Here is an 18,697-nt window from a genome sequence, read left to right on the forward strand (position 1 = left end):
TAGTAAAGTGTAGACCTCACCGAATCATCCATTGTCTCTTTCCCCGGTCCTCTAGAAGCAAGCAAGAAAAGGTAAAAAAAATTCAAGATTTGGTGTGTGGTTAGAGATTTGGACGGGTGTCCTTGCTAAGTAGTTATCTGCTACAGAGACACAAAGCCTAATCAAGGGGACAGTCTATCAAGAGATGGCTGGTGTATCTGGCAGAGAAAGCGAAAGGGCAAAAAGAAGGCAAGTCAGGACTAGTTTTCATGATCCCACAGTGTTAACAGGCAAGTTATTTTGGTCCTACCGGAAGAATTGGGTGTGAAATAGGCTAAATCATTTTTCGTAGGCAATATAGACACAGGTTACACAGAAGCGGAACAAATCCTGCAGCACCCTGGAGAGCTCCAAGCACATTCTTTTACTTCTCTTCCCGGGGCGAGGGGGCTTTCATGTCTTAGGATGTTCAATGTCACTTCACTGGCTACCAATACGGAGTAGGACTCTCTAGACCTAAGAAAGGTTTGGATACAGATGTTGAGGGTTTATAAAGGTGTCAAGAGGAGAGTCAAAACCTCCTTGTGGCTTGGGAATCATCTGGCCAGGGAGTGATAAGTGATGGTTGGATCCCAGAGTGTGTAGCCCTGTGTGGGAAGATGGAACAGCAGCTTCTTTGACATCAGAGCACTGACACTAGCTGCAGGATCTGATGGAGAGCAGAATTAATGGTTTTATGTACAAGTCAAACCTGCATCTTCAACCAAGCAACCTGAGTTAGTGCATCGTGGAATCATTTTGACCTCTGAACTTTCACACCACAGCAAGGCAGCAGAGGAGTAATGACATGCACGTCTCTTAAACTCCAGATCCCACCGTATAATTGCCCACTTTTTAGTTGTTTTTATTCATCTCACAGGAACCTCAAAAGAAACAAGTCAAAAATTGAACACATCATTTTTGTCTTCCAGAATCTCCTCTTGTTTTTCTGTCTTGGTAAATAGCAAACATCGTCTACTCAGATACCAAAGCCATAGAACTGAGAGTCATTACGCATTCTTCTTACACCTTTCCTTGTCTTTTAGATACTTACAGGTTCTACACCCTTCCTTTTTTCCACCTGCCACTGCCTTATTTCAGCTTTTATGCTTTCTTACATAGATTTCTGTAGTAGTTTTCTAACTGGTTGTCCTGCATCTAGTGTGGTTTCCCTTTAATTCAGTTTATCTCTAAGCATAGTATGGGTCCACCTGCATCAGATTCTTCTGGAGGGCATATTAAAATGCAGATTCCTAGATCTCTAGACATACTAAGTCAGAATCTTTGGGAATGGGGCTGCCCAGGTGGACACTGAAATTTGAGGGTTGCTACTCTCCCCCACTGCTGCCAATGTGATCTTTCTAAAACAAAAATTTGATTATGTCATTTCCTTGGTTACAATCATGCTGTGCTTCCCCACGGCCTTGGTAATAAAATCCACACTCCTTGTCATACCCGACTAGCCCTTCATCCTCTGGTTTCTGTCTAGCTTTGCAGTTTTCCTTCCTGACATTCCTCCCTTGGTATCCTGCATTCCCACCATGTGAAATGCTGCAATGCCATACCATGCCCTTTCTTTTCTTTTTTTTTGATATGGACCATTTTTAACGTCTTTATTGAATTTGTTACAGTATTGCTTCTGTTTTATGTTTTGGTTTTTTGGCTGCAAGGCATGTGGGATCTTAGCTCTCCCACCGGGGATTGAACCCTCACCCCCTGCATTGGAAGGTGAAGTCGTAACCACTGGACTGCCAGGGAAGTTCCACCATGCCCTTTCTTGACTCTATGGCCTTGGACATGCAGTTTCGTGTGGCTGAAATGTCCTTACTGGCCTATATGCCAGATTTCCTGCATCTTCCGTGCTCCGTCTAGCCTGCATGTCCTTCTGCCATACTTCTTTAACATCCCTGTATTCTTCTATCCTAGCACTTTTCACTGGTAGAGTAAGAGTCTTCACTTGTTTATATGAGTGAATATTGCATTTCAAACATTTTTAGGGGTAGTTTTATGGCATGCAGTTAATTTGTTTCTCAGCTTGAATTTATTTAGGAGAAATGACATACGATCTCTAATTTTGAATATCTTCTAGCAATTCACCCTTTTTATGTCAGAAAATAGTCTCTTTTCCTAAAGCAATTGTGGTATGGATTCCTGTTTTGTGATTTTTTTTTTTTGAGGGTTGGAAGGCTGGAAAGATGTTATAATTAAAAGATACATGGTTAGCTATTCCCAAATCTTATTGTGGTATTATCAATAAGCAGTGGCTAGACTTGCAAAACTATATATTTAAAATACTTTACCAAAAATATAATCTTAAGACTGAAATGGTATCAAGCATAAAAATAGCCTCATGTTAAATTCTCTGTTCATTATTATGTAGCCTTTATGTCCTAAAGCCAAAGATGATTTCAGAGGTGACTTTTTCTGAAGCATGTATGTACATTTCATGTTCATTTCTGCCTCATTTCCACACCAGAACTTATCATGTACAGAATAAAAAAGCAACAAAAACGAAAAGCACAAACGCTTTGCTTTGGCTTCTGAAACAATGGGACCTGAACCCAAACTAAATTCTGTCTTACTGTTTAGAAATGTGCTATGAGAGAAAGCGAGTCCACAGACCCTTATAAAATACGTTCTAATTAAATTGGTGGTCATGAAACCATATTTTGGCTGCAGGCTGATCTGTCTAGGTTTCTGGTATAGCTTTGGCTATTTCGTCTCTTGTGTGACAATCCATCATTTGACAGCAGTCCTCATGGGTTGAAATGACCTGTCATTTGTTTCGCAGATACCTCAAATCAGCTATGCATCCACAGCCCCAGAGCTAAGTGATAACACCAGGTATGACTTCTTCTCTCGGGTGGTCCCCCCTGACTCCTACCAAGCGCAAGCCATGGTGGACATTGTGACGGCACTGGGGTGGAATTATGTGTCAACATTGGCTTCTGAGGGCAACTACGGAGAGAGCGGTGTGGAGGCCTTCACTCAGATCTCGCGGGAGATTGGTAAGCGTATATTTATCAGATTATTGCATTTGGAGATGACAGGTTGCAGAAGTCTGAGCACCCCCAAGAGCTCTCTGATCTGTTTGGGATAATTAGAGCTCCTAGAGATCCGTGACCCAGGCTGTCCACTCTAGGGGGAAGCTGGGTTTATTATAAATGATTTTGTTGTTCTTGGTCTATCAAGGTGACACTTTGGTGCTAATTTAGGAATTAGAGCTCCTGACTCAGGCGAACATTTTTTAAAGCTGCCTTTTTTGACGAGGGACTTTGCTGGCACATTAGAGCCACTGTAAATTTGAATAAATGACATACTATTTGATTGTTCTAGATGGAGGTTTACATTAGCAAGTCATTAAATTTTTTTAAAAAGGCAGTGGAATTTAACATCCAACACTAGAGGGAATTAAGACTGGTAATCATCTTACAACAGTACTGAAGTAGCCCCCAAGGCTATACATAAGCGATATTCTTATTCTCATATTTCACTTTTTGAATTTTTATTCTTACCTCAAACTCTGAAGCTTACAGTGGGATTAAAGGGCAAGATGTGAAAACTTGGTTAAAACAGGGTGCTCGTGAACTCTGTCCCGGGTTTTTTCAAGGTTCTCATCCAAATCTCTGTAGGTGTTTTACTACGTGTATATATAACCATGAGGCTTACACTGCGTGGAAAAACCAGAAAACAAAAACAACTTAGGGCACAAATATTATTGCTGACTGGCCAACAATATAACTTTGTGGATGAAAGGAGACATGTTACCATTACTTAACAAATGCTGTTGTTCTTACTAAGAATTACTGAATAAAATTTGCATATTTTTCTATAAAAGTAATAACAATGTTTTGTCGAAAATTTAACGTGCCCTTTAGCTGTTTTTGAGTAATTTTGAACTTGCAGGAAATTATATTGATAATTTATTGTTTTTCTTAGAAGCTTCAGTGCAGGAAAAGACCATGGGAGTGATTTGGGCTTATTCCCTAATTAGCAAAGACAAAGTTATTGGAATAAGGTTTTCTTTTGAAACACTTGAAGATGCCTGCGATCTGTTCTTCTGCATATAACAGAACATGGAAACTTATTATACATAATATTTGGTGTGTTTAACATTTGTTCAAGTGCTGTGCTGTTACAGAAAATGTAGAAAAGACCTGGTTTTGTTGGAAAGATTGGCTTAATTTATTTAAGGGACAACTATTCATTCCTGTTGTAAATATCCACGATGCCATAACCTGTGCTGTTTGGAATTTTAATTTATATCACTACTGCTATAAAGATGATTCAAAACATTCAATTGAACTTTAAATGAGGGTAAATTACATTACCTTCTTGGAAAAGAATCCCAAGTTTATCCTTAGGAGAAATGCCTACTCAAATGAAAACAATAGCTTCTGAAAGCAGGGTTAATGCATTATTTAAGCAGCTGATGTCGGTTCTCACCAAAGTGGTAATTCAACGACAGAAGGAAACTAATAGAGTATGTACTGAAATGAGAAGTTTTCTGCAGTGATCCTGTACATTCTCAACTATAGGGCACATTTTGTGTGCACGAAACAGATTACTATGAAAAATTCAGTACAGGACATGATTTGCCAGTTGTTGAAGCATCTGATAAAATGCATTGTTCTAGAAGTTAAGTGAGATCGCAGTTTTACTCTTCTTACTAAAAAAGAAATATTTTGTTTTCACTTTTAAGGAGCATTGCTCTTCTTAGGTAACTGTCACCTAAAAGGATTCAGACGGTACCATTAATTATTGCTGTCTCTATCTTACTCATTAGTACGGGAGAAAATAATTTTAGTGCCTTGTGTAGGATGCTCTTGATAGAGCAACCTGTTTCTTCTGTGTTGATCCTTTCAGTATTCTGTGACGTGATTGGCTTTCCATTCTATTTCAGTTCTCACTTATCTGGGGAATGGAGGAGGGCTGGGTTGTCAATTAATATGCAGAATACTGAAAAGGCCAAATTAGTACCACACTAGAGTATGCCATGGAATATATTAAATATCAAAATCGTCCCTCATTTTAATGACAAAGATTTTATCCAGGACAAAAATAGCTGAAAATGAAACCTTTTACATGACAATGATATTAATGGGAATGGCATAGGGTAGCAACTTAACCCATTCTGAAATGATCTGATGCCTCTAATGAAAATTCATTAGTTCGATAACATTTGCTCCTCTTACTACGACGTTGATGACATCTCTGTCATTGTGTTACTAGTGTTTTTAAAAATCTTAGTCTCTTGACTGAGAAGGAGATGTATACATTCATTTTTTGGAGTGTCTGCCTATTAATGAAATTGTATATTTTCCCGATTCTGCTAAATTTTCCTGTACTCTGTTCAGGATTTCTCTCTTCAAGAACATTGATTGACAAGAAATTTCAGTGTAAATTGAGGCTTCCTATGTTTTGTCTCTGGTTAATTCTGACAGATCATAATGGAATGATAGTGAAAGGAAAATCTGTTTAGTGGTACAATGCCTGTATGGTTTGTTTAGAATGTTTTTCATTTTAACAAAATCTGAGACTTGGGGAAGTGTCCTTCGTGAGTCTTGGAGAACGAAGTTTATGAGTGAATGATGGTCATGAACACAGATGCCCGTGATGTCTCTTCTCTGGTCGGGATCCTTCTCAGGGAGAGAGGGACAGGAATTATTTGATAAAATAAGACAAATAGCCCCTTGATATCCTAGCTGTTATAATCTCAGCCCCTTGACTATAGCATTTTTATTGGAGAAGTCAAAAGAAAAATATTTGGGATCAACAAGTAGCACAATTTGACTGGATCATAGTTTGTGTAGTGAGGTATGGAAGACAAAACTGGAAGGCTTTGTGACAAGGACACATAGGTGAGCACTTTACCTCATAGGATAGTAATTTTATCCTTTATTTTCTAGACAATGGAGCAAACTACCGAGGAGAGAGAGGTCTACTAGGATATGTATTTAAGACTTTGCTAATGAGAAGCGGAAGATGGGGAGACCAGTTGAGAGGCCTCTATAGTATCAGTCTTAGCCTCACATGGGGTAGTGGTAATAGAAGTGGAAGAGGGAACAGACTTGAGAGGCACTTGGAAGTGGAGTCTCTGGAACTTAGCAATTGATTGGAATTAGAGCTCGAAGGTAAGAAAAAAATTAAGCTTGAAATTCTGAAACCGGGCAATTGGGAAAATGCAAGTGCCATGAATAGAAAAGAGACAGTGAAGTGGAAAGGTTGGTTTGGGGTGGGAAGCATAGTTTGGTTATGAACCCAAGAAACTGTGAGTACTGGTACATACCTTTGTGGAGAAGAGCAACAAAGAACATTGATCTAAAGCCAAGGCAGGAATTGAGCTATAGATCTGAAGCTCATTCAAATTGATAATTGAGGTGGGAAGGGTAATTGCTGAGGTAGAACATGTAGTAGAGTGTGAATTAAAGGGGGTGAAAGATACACTCTTGGGGAGAAGCTTTACATAAAGGTATGGGATGACAAGCATTGGTGAGGATGTAAAGGAAAGGGAAGCCTTGCACACAGTTGATAGGAATGTAAATTGGTACAGTCATTATGGAAGATAATATGGAGTTTCCTCAAAAATTAAAAACTGAACTACCACATGATCCAGTGATTCCACTTCTAAGTATATGTCCAAAGAAAATGAAATCAATATCTTGAAGAGATATCTGCACTCTTGTGTTCATTGTAGCATTATTTACAATAACCAAGATATGGAAACAAACTGAGTGTCCGTTGATGGATGAATGGATAAAGGAAATATATGTAAAATGGGATATTATTTAGCCTTAAAAAAGAAGGAAATCCTGCCACTTGTGACAACATGGATGAACCTGGAGGACATTATGCTAAGTGAAATAAACCAGACACAGAAAGATAAATACTGCATGCTGTCACTTATATGTGCTCTCACTTATAGGTAGAATTTTAAAAAGTCAAACTCATGAAAGCAGAGTGTAGAATGGTGGTTGCTAGGAGCTGGTGGGGGATGGTAGGAGAAATGGGAAGACGTTAGCCAAAGGAAATAAACTTTCAGTTAAACAGGATGAATAAATCCTGAAGATCTAATGTACAGAATGGTAACTATAGTTAGTAATACTGTATTGTATACTTGAAATTTGCTAAGAGTTGATCTCAAGTGTTCTCACTACACACACACACACGCACACACACACACACACACACACAAAACTATGTGAGATGATGGAGATGTGAATTAGCTTGATTGTGGGTAATTATTTCACAGTGTGTACATATATCAGAACATCATGTTGTACACCTTAAATATATACAAGTTTTATTTGTCAATTATACCTCAAAAAAGCTGGAAAAATAAAATTAGTATAAATGAAAAAGAAATGAAGATTTGGGAATAATGGGCTAGATTTAGTAAGGGAAAGCTAAGAATAGGGCAGAGTGTTCTCTTTTCTCTTCTCTTGATGGGTTTGTGGCCATGGGAGGGCTCTCAGTCTTCTTTGAAGTTTTCCATGATAGGCGACGGTAGGAGTTCTTGATGAAAAAGTCAAGGTTATTGAGCAGATATTCATAAGAGAACAGGAACTTTGCCAGAGGGCACAGCTGAAAGTGTGTGGTACAGTGGCGGAGAATCAAGGAATGTCCCTGAGAGCGGGTATATTAGGGTTGCCATAACAAAACACCACGAACTGGGTGGCTGAAAGCAACAGAAACATAATGTCTCACAGTTCTGGAGGCTAGAAATCTGAAATCAAGGTGTCGGCAGAGCCATGCTGATTCTGAAACCTGTAGGGGAGAATCCTTTCCTGCCTCGGTAGCTTCTGGTATTTGCTGGTGATCATTTGTGTTCATTAGCTTCTTCTGTCAATCCAGTCTCTGCGTCCATCATCACATTGCTGTCTTTTCCCTTCTTGTTTCTGTCTCTGTCTTCTCTTCTTATAAGAGTGCCAGTCATATTGGATTAAAGGCCCCACGCTACTCCAGTATGACCTCATCTTAACTAATTATATCTGCAATAACCCTATTTCCAAATGAGGTCACATTCTGAGGTATTTGCTGTATCTTTTGGGGAGACACAATTTAATACCCATAACAGGGGGTGGTAGTGATGAAGGGTGTACTTAGGGAGATAACTCCCAGTGACAGGGATGGGAGGTCGGCCAGGAGGACAAACAGTTAGCAATAAAGATGAGGGGGGTGCTCTGTAGACAGAATTTGGTAATGGAGCAGACCATAATATAACCAGCTCAAAAGTTCCTTTTGAAGTGCTACAGAATTTTACTCTCCCAGTCTTGACTACTTGGGTAGATGAGGTGACCTAATGGATAACTCAGGGTTCCAGACGGGGGTGGGTGGTGGGGTCCTTGTGTCTGGCTTTGCCAGGATTCTAAGTAGTCAGGAGCCTCCTAGTAGGATCACAGTGGACACTCCCTCTACAGTGGTGTACCGGCTGTTCAGCCTCCCTGCTTTGTGTAATTCCAAGCTATTGTTCTTTTCAATGACACCTGGGAAATTTTGGACATCTAGAGTCTTTTCTGGCCTAATTTATTTTTATTTCCCCCTTTGGTCTCTTTTGGCTTGAGGGAAGGGAATAGCTTAGTTGCTGCTGATGGTTAAGACTTCTCCATCACCTATGTTACACATCCTCAGTTGTTAGGACCACAGTCCTCTATGTCTGTCTTGTTTTAATGCTCTGATATGATGTTTTCATTGATATTATAATAAGAAGGTTAATAATACATACCCATGCTTTTCTGTCATAAGCTCTGGAAATTGTAGTTTGTGACTCAATAAATGACTTCCTTGAGGCTTTAGACAGGTTCTTTCCCTTCTTTGTCTTACCTTATTATATTATTTAAAAAAGAAGACAGGATAATAAATGTTAATGCTGCCACGATCATTCTAAGAGGCAAGGAAGCTAAGCTTTATCTTTGAAGATAAAAGGAATCTGTGATAACATTTTATCTTTTCACTGTGGATTTGCACAGTATGGCAACGCACCTCCTTAATCAGTCATCGTGTTTATGAATGGTTTATTGAAGATGACAGGCCTGCGAGTCGTCATCCCACACATTACAAGGGGCAGAACAGACCTGATTCTGTCAAATCTACCATACGTGACTTTTTTTCTTCTAATTTGCAAATGCTGGAAGCTTCTGACTATTGTCTGACGTGTTCAGAATCTTAAAATCTCTGACTTTGGAAGGGATCACAGAGGTCTTTGGATTGGCACAATCTGTTTGAAATGTTAATGCAATAAATCAATTTAATTAATTCATTTTTGTGTGTATAAAATGACCGACACTTGCCAAAACATTTGATAGTAATTTATTTTCGGTGTGGGTCAAGAAATAAAGTAAGGGAAATTTCATTCCACCTCTACAATGGAAAAGTGCCCTCTGATAATTTTAAGCTATCTCAGTACAGTTTTAAAATAAAGTGTTTTTTCCTCTTGGGTTATAAACAAGAATCAAGTTTCTATTAACTGCAATGGATTTGCTTCAAGAATAAAACAAAGTATTTTAAGTGAGAGAAAGAAAAAAGTACATAAAGAGCAGCTTTTTCCCATAGATGTTCATTGCTTTGGAAAAATGACTTCCAGCAGGCAAAAATCAATTTGCCAAAAGTATTAATGTTGTAAAATACTGTGAATGAAAGGAAACATTTTAATTCAATTGAAATTTTTACTTTATATTCCCACAGCTGACTTCCATTGATAGCACATTTCAAGTTGCAAATCATATTTAATTAATATTAACACCAGGCAATTGGCAAGAATAACTTCAAAGGAGGGCTGAGGAGATTGCAAATTGGAACTGCAGGTGCAGCGATCCTGCGGAAGCTTTATAGGGATCCAAAGAAAGTGTATACGATTTTGACAATTACTGCAGAACTTGATCAAATGGAACATCATTTCAAAGCCGTTCTACATTCTGGCCTTGCTTAATATTTAGGGCTTAGGAACTGCTAAGTAGCAACAGCTGCTATTAATGTGGAATGGCAAATAGCATTCAATAGATGCTTTGAAACCTATGATTCTAACGCCATAGTTAAGTATTTAGTAAACAATGGCAGTTTGATGCAGTGGAACACAGCTCGGAGTCAAAAACGAGTCTAAATCCCCCTTCGTCAATTATGAGACTTTGTCTGAAGATTAATTTCCTTGTCTATAAAATGGTGGCCCTCTGCTCAGTGATCATCACGTGCTAGAATACTTGTGAAATGTTCTTTATAAACTCTAAAGTGCTATTTGACATCAGGTATTACTAGTGAAAGGAATGGGGATAATACAGACTTTTTTTCCAGAATGTGTGGCAAAGCTGTAGATCATTATGAAGGTGGTGGATGTACTGCCCGTGTGTAGGATAAATAGCCAGGGAAGGCTTTGCTTGATTCATTAATTACCTTCAAAGTTCTGCCTGAAAGATCAGAGAGGAGATTTTGAGTGGCTCCTGACCGCCTACCCTCTCCGTTCTCTTTACTAGCCCTCCACAACTGCTGTGGTACATATTCTACCCTGTCTTAATCTTGTCACCCCTGGCTGTTGAATATTGCTTATGGTGTCACCAACAGTTGTGTTTGCTTGGGTCTGATTGTTCAGGTAGCACATTGTTCAGATATCGGGACAAGCTTGAGGTACCTTGCCTCATCCTTAGTGATGTGCTCTCATGAGCCCCTGAGCTTAACCCTGTGGAATCACTTGCCACTCTGATCATAATGCCAATTTCTCTGTATACCTCTTCCTCCAGAATGTGTTCTTCTCAACGGAAGGACACTCCGCTCCCCCAACACCCAGCGGAGTGCCTGGCATATGCCAGGTGCTTCATGAATTTCTGTTGAATGACCATCGTCACCAGATTCATGGCTGTGTTGGCGCTGCGAGCCTAGTGGTCAGGCTTCCTCAGGCTCTGGGAACCGAAGGGCAGAGATGGTCCCAACAATGGCTTATGCATTTTCTTTGCTAACACGTAACCTATATGGGAAGCTTTGGTCTTCCACATTGTTGAGCCAATCAGAATTCAATTTTTTATTACTGGAAAATACCAAAGCCTGTAATCTATAGGTTCAGCCCACCCCGGATCCCTCAGGCCAAACAGTGCTGGGGAGTGGCTAAGAGCTCCTTATCGGCTGGGTTTGACTTCCAGATCTGTCACAGCTTAGCTATAAGACCTTGGGTAAATTACTTACTCTTGTTATGCCTCAATTTTCTTATCTGTACAATGGGGATAGCAATTGTATAAGAATCAAAAGAAATCATACAGAACGATGTGTAGCTCGTGGTAAGTGGTCAACAACTGCCAACTCGTATTGTGTTAGGCATCCTTGCTGATGGGTGATCCAGGAGTTGTCTTATTGCCCGCAACCTGTGCCCAGTTTGCTCAGTGAGCAAATAAGAAAGCAGAGTGAAGCCTACATAAGAGCTCAAAGAAAAGCAGCCAGTCTTCCTCATTCCTGAAACTTGCTTTGTACCTCCTAGCAGAGAGCAATCCTATTATTATTTTTTCTTAGAATGACTAATATACTACATAGAAGAGTGTTGGCACCTAGTTGAATGCATGAATTAATTAAATGCCAGTCAGTGTTGGCTCACCAAATATGCTTTCTCCTCTTCCTTGTGAGCCTTCTATATATTAACTGACTCAGCCAGCATCTATTGTGTACCCACCATGGATCAGGGCATACTTGTTCTAGGCTTTCAGGATCTAGAGATGAATCACGGCCTCTGCTTCCTAGCTGGTTACTGTGTATCAGAGGTTACAGAGATGTAAACAAATACTTTCAAGTGAATGTGATCATTGCCTTCATGGAGGCATCATTCAGAGGCATTGGCCAAGAACACAGTGCCCAAGAGAGGGCATCCTGCAGTTCATGTAACGAAAAGACCTGCCATGAGGCAGTGGAGGGTGACAGTTTATGGACCCCAAGCTCAAAGGGAGTACGCTGTGTGATGTGAGTGGAATGAATTAGGTAAGTTCAACACAAGTTCTTGAGAAAAAGAGACAAAAAATGCATGTAGAATATGATGCCAACTTTGTAATGTGTGTATTTGTGAAATGATTAATGTATGTAAAAAGTACATACAGTTTTGACAATTCTCATTTCTTGATCTATGGATGGATACCCAGATGTGTCCGTTTATAGATAATCGGTGTCTGACTTACTCTACGGCTTTAGCCCCTGTTCTCCCCGGTCACTCCCACCCAGCATCACCGATGCCCTAGGCAACAGTTTTAGTTTTGTTCAGTTCCCGAGTTTTAATCAGGGCCAATAGTTTGTCCTGACCTTAGCTTACAAGTTTCTGGGCTTTGGAGTGATTTTGCCAAGATGGACCCTGTACTTGGTGGTCCCAGGGTGAGCCCTGAGCTCCCTTCTAGGTTGTAGCAAACTTACAGAGCTGTCTCACCCTGACTCATACTCTGGATCCCTAGGAGTGGGGCTCTGCCCCAGACTCTGACCTCTGAGGTTGAACCACGACACACTGCCTATTCCTTGTCAACTCTTTCCCCTGACAGGGTGGAGGTGTCTTGTCTTCTGCATGACTCGTGCACCTGTTGAGGTCTGACTGTGCATGAAGCCATTGAACAGAGTCCTGTCTGTTGGGTCCCTAGTGTGTGCGGGGGTCCTGACCCTGTCTAGCTTGTTGTCTTTATATTTCTCTCATCCTTTTAGTGTCGTATCCCTAGAATAAAAGTTCAGTCTCAGAGGATGGTTTGAGTTTCTCTCTCAGAAATTCCCATTTAAATGCTTAGGAAGGGTCAGGGTATGTCATCAACAGGGTTGTCCCTGTTTCGAGTTATTCTTTTCCTGCTCCCTAACTCTTATTGCCAACTGTACGAGTTTCCTAGGGTTGCTGTAACAAAGTACAACAAACTGGGTGGCTTAAATGACACACACACACACACATATATATATATTTTTGGCTAGCTCCGTGGCTTGTGGGATCTTAGTTCCCTGACCAGGGATGGAACCTGGGCCCTAGGCGGTGAAAGTGCGGAATCCTAACCACTGGACCACCAGGGAATTCCCACATAAATCTATTGTGTCATGGTTCTGGAGGCTGGAAATCTGGGATCAAGGTGTCAGAAGGGGTGGTTCCTTCTGAGGGACCCACCCTAATCCAATATGACCTCATATTAGATGATCTCATATAAGTATGACCTCATCTTCATTAATCATATCTGTAATGACCCTTCATTAATTATATCTGCAATGAAAATAAGGTCACATTCTGAAGTACTGGGAGTTAGGACTTCAACATGTGAATTTTGGGGAGGGGGGACACAATTCAGCCATAACACCAACCCTAACTGCTGGATTGAACCCTGATTCATGGAGTTCTGTCTGAACTGAACCCACATGTGTCCCGGTTCTTTGGGTGGATTTTGGGCCCTGGACTCCCCGTTTCTCCTGAGGCATCAGCTTCCGTAACCAAGGTAGCCAGCCCCATTTCCCCTTGTCCTTGCCGGCTGGGCTCTGCCTGCGTCAGAGCTGAATGCCTGCGTCACGGCAGGCGTGTACTTCTCCTCCTGCGCTTAGCCCCAAAGAAATTGCATTCTTTCATTTCCCTTTCCAAAGTCATTTTCTTGTTCAAGCTCTTCTGTTTGGAAACTCCAGCATGAGATGAGAGCTTTAAGGTGCCATCCACACTTTACTGTGTTGATAGAACATAATATAGAAACATCTTTCTGCAGAAATGAAGCAACCTCAGAATCCCTTCGTGTCACTTTTTTGTAGGTGCTAAAAGAGTTGGCCTGAGAATGAGAGTGTGTTTTCCCGCTTTCCATCATAACTTATCAACTAAACAATAATTATGGTTTCCTTGAAAAGAAATGGCTCAAGAATAGTGCAATCAGGAAGGTATAAGATGAACAGTTTATTGAAAAAGGTGCCAATTATTTCAAGGGTCACATCCCTTGGCAAAACTGGGCCACATGGTCCTTCTGCTCTAACATCTGCATGTTTGACAGACCCCGGGCTTCTTTCTTTGCTTCTTTCCATGCTACGTGGTCAGAGGCATTTCATGATTCACTGGGGACTCCACAAGGGGAAGGCAGGGGAAAGGAGGCAAAGTGAAACTCGAGTCAGCACATTTTGTTTCCTGTTAACAGCTCTGGGAAGAGGTTTGGTCGAGAAAGGAATTTTAAGTAATGATTTAAACATATCTCTGGCTGTTCCACTAGTGAGAAAAAAAATGCCTCTTGTAGCAGCTCAGACCTACTTCTGAAGCAGTGGTACACAGGGCCATGTGACTCAGGGGCCACATTTGCATCATGAATCACCGCTGGCACCCACATAATGGGCAATCAAGGGAAAGAGGCAAGTGCAGAGTGCATTGTTAGCCTTTTGTGTTTAGTATCGTGGAGGGCAACCACTGTGCTCCCCTTCAGAATGGGTTTGATGTGACTGCCAGGAGGAATCCTAGGGTGGGTGGAAATATTCATGTGACATTTCATTCAAGAAATATTTGAGCACGTATTGTACGTTTGGGCCCCCTTCTAGGAGGTTGGGGATATGGCACTGGGCGAGTCCAACCTGATTCCCGCCCTTGTAGGCTTTCCTGTCAAGCTTACGGTCTTTACATTTCCCATGTTCTTTTAGTCTCCTACCTCTGGGCTATGGGAACTCAACCTAAGCCTACAGTGTGAAATGCCTCAGACCGAGAGTCCATGAAAATAACGAGAGAGGGTCTGTAACTGTCACATCAACAACTTGATCCCTTGGGTGTTCTGGAGATACCAGAGTTCAGTGGAGCTGTCCGTGGCATGCTGGGTGAAAGAATACATATTTGAAGGAAAAGTGAGCCTCTGTGGGCACACAGAGGGATAAATCTGGACTTAGGAAACTCACTGGGTACAGATGTTTGGGAGCAACACCAAATGCAGGATGGGACAAGAAGTGCATCTAGCCCTGCAGAGCATAGATCAAGAGATTATGGTTCTGGGTGATATCCTGAACCGACTGCCATGTGGCAAGAGATCCGCTCACGCCACATCTCGGCCCAGAATTCCTGTCCTCCCCCTACGTAGGTCTGGTTTACATTTCCTTATCCTTCAGTTCTTGGATTATTTCCAGGAAGCCTTCTCAGATCTCTACCTTCTCATCCTCCCAGACAAACTTAAGTGAGGTTTCTCTTCTGTGTGTTATCTCAAGTAAAAAACCAATCTAGACTTAGACAAGGAGAGGCTTTACTCAGAATTAAGACTATTGCAAGAGAGAGAAGACTTGAATTCAAAAATCCAAAAGTATTGCAAAGTCAAAGGGAAGAAGGGTTTTCTTTTATATGGTAGGTAGCGGTAAGCAACAGCTTAATAGAAACTTTTAAGGGAAGTCTGGGTAGGCAAAGGGGAAATGACCAGGAAAGTGTCCTGATCTGATCAGCCGCTTTCCAGAGGCAGCTGATAACGGGGACATGGTCCATTTTTCCAGTGCTTGCTCAGATTTGGGGGCAGACAGAGTTCAGGGGCATGTAGGAAGGAGAGAAGCCTGAGTACACTTGTGTCAAGACAAAGTAGAGGGTGAGAAGTGGGCAACTGTGAACCCTTGGTCCATTTCTAGGGAACCATGAAGATATCTTACCACTGTGGATTTTAATGACTTCTCTCTTCCTTCGGAGGTGGAGAGCATACCTTATTTATCTCAAGTCCAAGGAGGAGGTCGTTGGAACCCCCAATCGATAACCAGTTGGTCAGAAGTACAGGTGATAACTCGGGCTTGCAATTGGCATCTGAAGTGTGGGCCAGGGGTGGGGGGTAGTCTTGTAGGACTGAGCCCTCAACTTGTGGAATCTGACACTCTTTCTGGGTGGACAGTGTCAGAGTTGAGTTGAATTGTAGGAAACTTGTTGCTGTCCCGAGAACTGCTTGTCATTGTGGGGAGCCCCTCGCCAGCACTGGAATTGATATCAGAGCGTATTAGTCTTTGTATAGTACTGTAGTTGCAAGGTCTAGAAGATGCTCTAAAAATGCTGAATGAGTGAGTAAATGAACACACAGCAGGTGAGTGAATCCTGGCAGACAGGACACCAGGAAGCAGGTAGTTTGGAGGAGGAGGTAGGTAGATGGACAGGCTAGCAGTCCACATGAAAGTGCTCAGTGGAAGAGGGTAAAACCCTGCCCAGGGTAATAATTCACAACATACCTGCTGTTACTTGGGAGGCATGGGGTCTGGGGACATGGCTGGGTCTACAACAGGAAGTTGCATGGGAAGGAGAGAGAACCAAGAAACCAATTCAGGGCCAGGATTAAGTTGGGAAACAGAAGCAGTAGCTTAAGTAGGTGACAGCAAGTTTGACGCCCAGACTGCTAAACTTGATTCTGAGAACCAGAACCAGGTGGTGGATCTACACTTCCGGTGGGGCAAAGCTGAGTTAAGGGCTAGAGCTTTGCTAGGTCTGACAAATAGGGGGGATGCAAAATCAGAAAGGAGGTAATTATGCTGAATGTACTATTCTCCTTTCAACTGGCTTTGAGTCTTCCAGGTATATAAGTGTGTAATGTGTTTCATGACTGCAAGATGTCCTAAAGGTATAGGGTTTCTGATATTTAGACTCGTGACTCCAGGCCCCGAGGAGCTTGTTCATTGATGACCCTTTTGACAAATGATTGATGTCCATGTGAAGCTGGACTGTGCTAGGTGCTGGGAGTTCACAGCTCTGGTCTCTGGCCTTAAGGGGCTTAGATTCTGATGGGGAGACCGATTTGAAAAGAAAACAAGTAAACAAACTAATGATTATAAATTCAAGCTAATAATTATGAAATGTATCTTATTAAGAAAGGAACAAATGTGTGTTTTTGATTTATTGAGAGATATCCAGGAAGCCAGTGTGGCTGGAACCCAGCAAGGGGCGGGGCGGCAGCACAGGAAGTGAAAAGCAGTCAAAGGCGTGATTGACTAGTGTCACAGGTCATGGCAGGAAGTGTGGATTTTATTCTCAAGCAATGGAAAGTCTTTGGAGGGTTTGGAGAGTGACATGGTACAATTCAGATTTTAAGGGGATCGTGTGCAAAAACTGGATTGTAGGGATGGAACCAGAATATGAGTTAGAAATTTCTTGGGGTTGACTTGGACTTGGGTGGAGGTAAAGGCAGGGAGGTGTGTGACTTGGCCTAGGTACAGATAGGATCAAAGTCCCAGGCCTGGGACAATGAGGTGACTTGATGCTATGGGGATCTAAGCCATTGAAGCAAAACTCCTTTAAGACTTGTTGGTCAACAGCAGGGTGTGTCCTAGAGCCCTTAGACTGGAATGGGTGTGTCCCAAGTGACAGTATGGCTCCCTTAAATGGGTGATTCAGGGGTGGGAGATCAAGTGAATTATTTCCTGTCAAAATTTCACTCCAACTGATGCTTCAGTGAAAAAGAGTTAAAATGGTAAGTGTCTCCCAGGTTATTGTTACTTTTTTTTTTTAAAAACAAAGTCCGCTAGAGACCTTTATTGCTCTTTTTCCTGTGTTCTAGGAGGACCTGAAGTTTAGAGTTTTCTTGTTAATTGTTCTAAATATTTTCCTCTTAACTCATACTTCTTGTTGCTTTTATACTCTTGTGTTACCGATTCATTTTAAGGCTCATTAATCATTATGCAGTTTTCTGAACACTTTTATGCTTTCATAATACAATGGTGATTCTGGAAACACTTCTGAGTCCACATAGTCAAGGGTCATAGAAATGGGTGATTTGACACGTTGGTCTCTAAAAATTAGGTTTAGTGCAACTTTCATTTAAAGTATGTATAACTGTGATTTGACCTAATTATTTTTGATTTGTAAATTCCAACATACACCATATTCTATTACATGTGAATGTTTGCTTTCCAAAGTCTCTCTCTCTCCCTCCCTCTCTCTCTTTCTCTCTCTGTCTGTCTGTCTTATTGTCCCCAAGTCCAAGGTAATTCATTGAAAGGAGAGGGAACTATTAGTGCTTACTTTATATGTACCATGTAACTGAGTTTTCATTAGGCTATGAGGCATATATTATACCTATTTTACAGATGAGAAAACTAAGGCTCAAAAAAAGTACATAACAACAGCCCAAGATAACCTAATTAATTAGTAAGTGGTAGCATGGAATATAAACCCAGAGTTCTGTGGCTCCAAAGTTCACGTTCTTTTTACTGCCTCTTGTTCTTTCTCTTTTGAGGTTACAGACGTTGGTTTCTGCAGTCATGTTTCCCATCCTTGTCCTGCGAAACTGTAGGGAGGACAAAGAGAACATGCTCTTTCTTTAAACAGCCTGATTTCTTGCCTTTCCCTCCGTCTCCCCTCACTGTTTGTGCTTTTGTGCCACATCTTATGACCTGAGCATTTTCTAATGCACCTGCGTGGATCCTCTTCCCTTTTCTGGAAATGCAGCATCCCCAGTGTCTGCCTGGAGCTATTTTCATTCTTTAAGACCCAGCATCAATGATACCTCCTTAGTGAAACCTTCCTAGATACCCAGAAGGGGTTAGCCGAGCTCTTTTCTGCAATTGCAACCCTTTGTACACATCGTTAGTGAAAAAAGTGTTGACCTGAAACACTTAGAAGAAAAATAGACATTCTTCCAGCAAAGATGGGTTTATTAGGGATCAGCAGGGAATTGCAATTTGGGGTCTGCAATCACGGTGAGCCACAGGCAAGTCCCCACATGGCAAGGGAAGGAGCAAGCTTTTATAAAGGAGAACAGGAAGTTGGGAGGGCGCTAGTAAACAGAGTCCACGGCTT

At 41.4% G+C, this 18,697-nt stretch overlaps 1 protein-coding gene across 1 annotated transcript in view; it reads left to right on the forward strand.

Moving 5' to 3' along the window:
* Positions 1-18,697, forward strand: part of GRM8 (glutamate metabotropic receptor 8) — a 727,865-nt gene that overhangs the window by 126,834 nt on the left and 582,334 nt on the right. The window contains exon 2 of the mRNA XM_024757778.1: positions 2,810-3,026. Coding sequence (XP_024613546.1) covers positions 2,810-3,026 — 217 coding nt within the window. The remainder of the gene's footprint in view (positions 1-2,809; positions 3,027-18,697) is intronic.

This window comes from Neophocaena asiaeorientalis, unplaced genomic scaffold, assembly GCF_003031525.2.
Source record: "Neophocaena asiaeorientalis asiaeorientalis breed wild unplaced genomic scaffold, Neophocaena_asiaeorientalis_V1.1 scaffold116, whole genome shotgun sequence".
In the NCBI taxonomy this organism is placed as follows: Eukaryota; Metazoa; Chordata; class Mammalia; order Artiodactyla; family Phocoenidae; genus Neophocaena; species Neophocaena asiaeorientalis.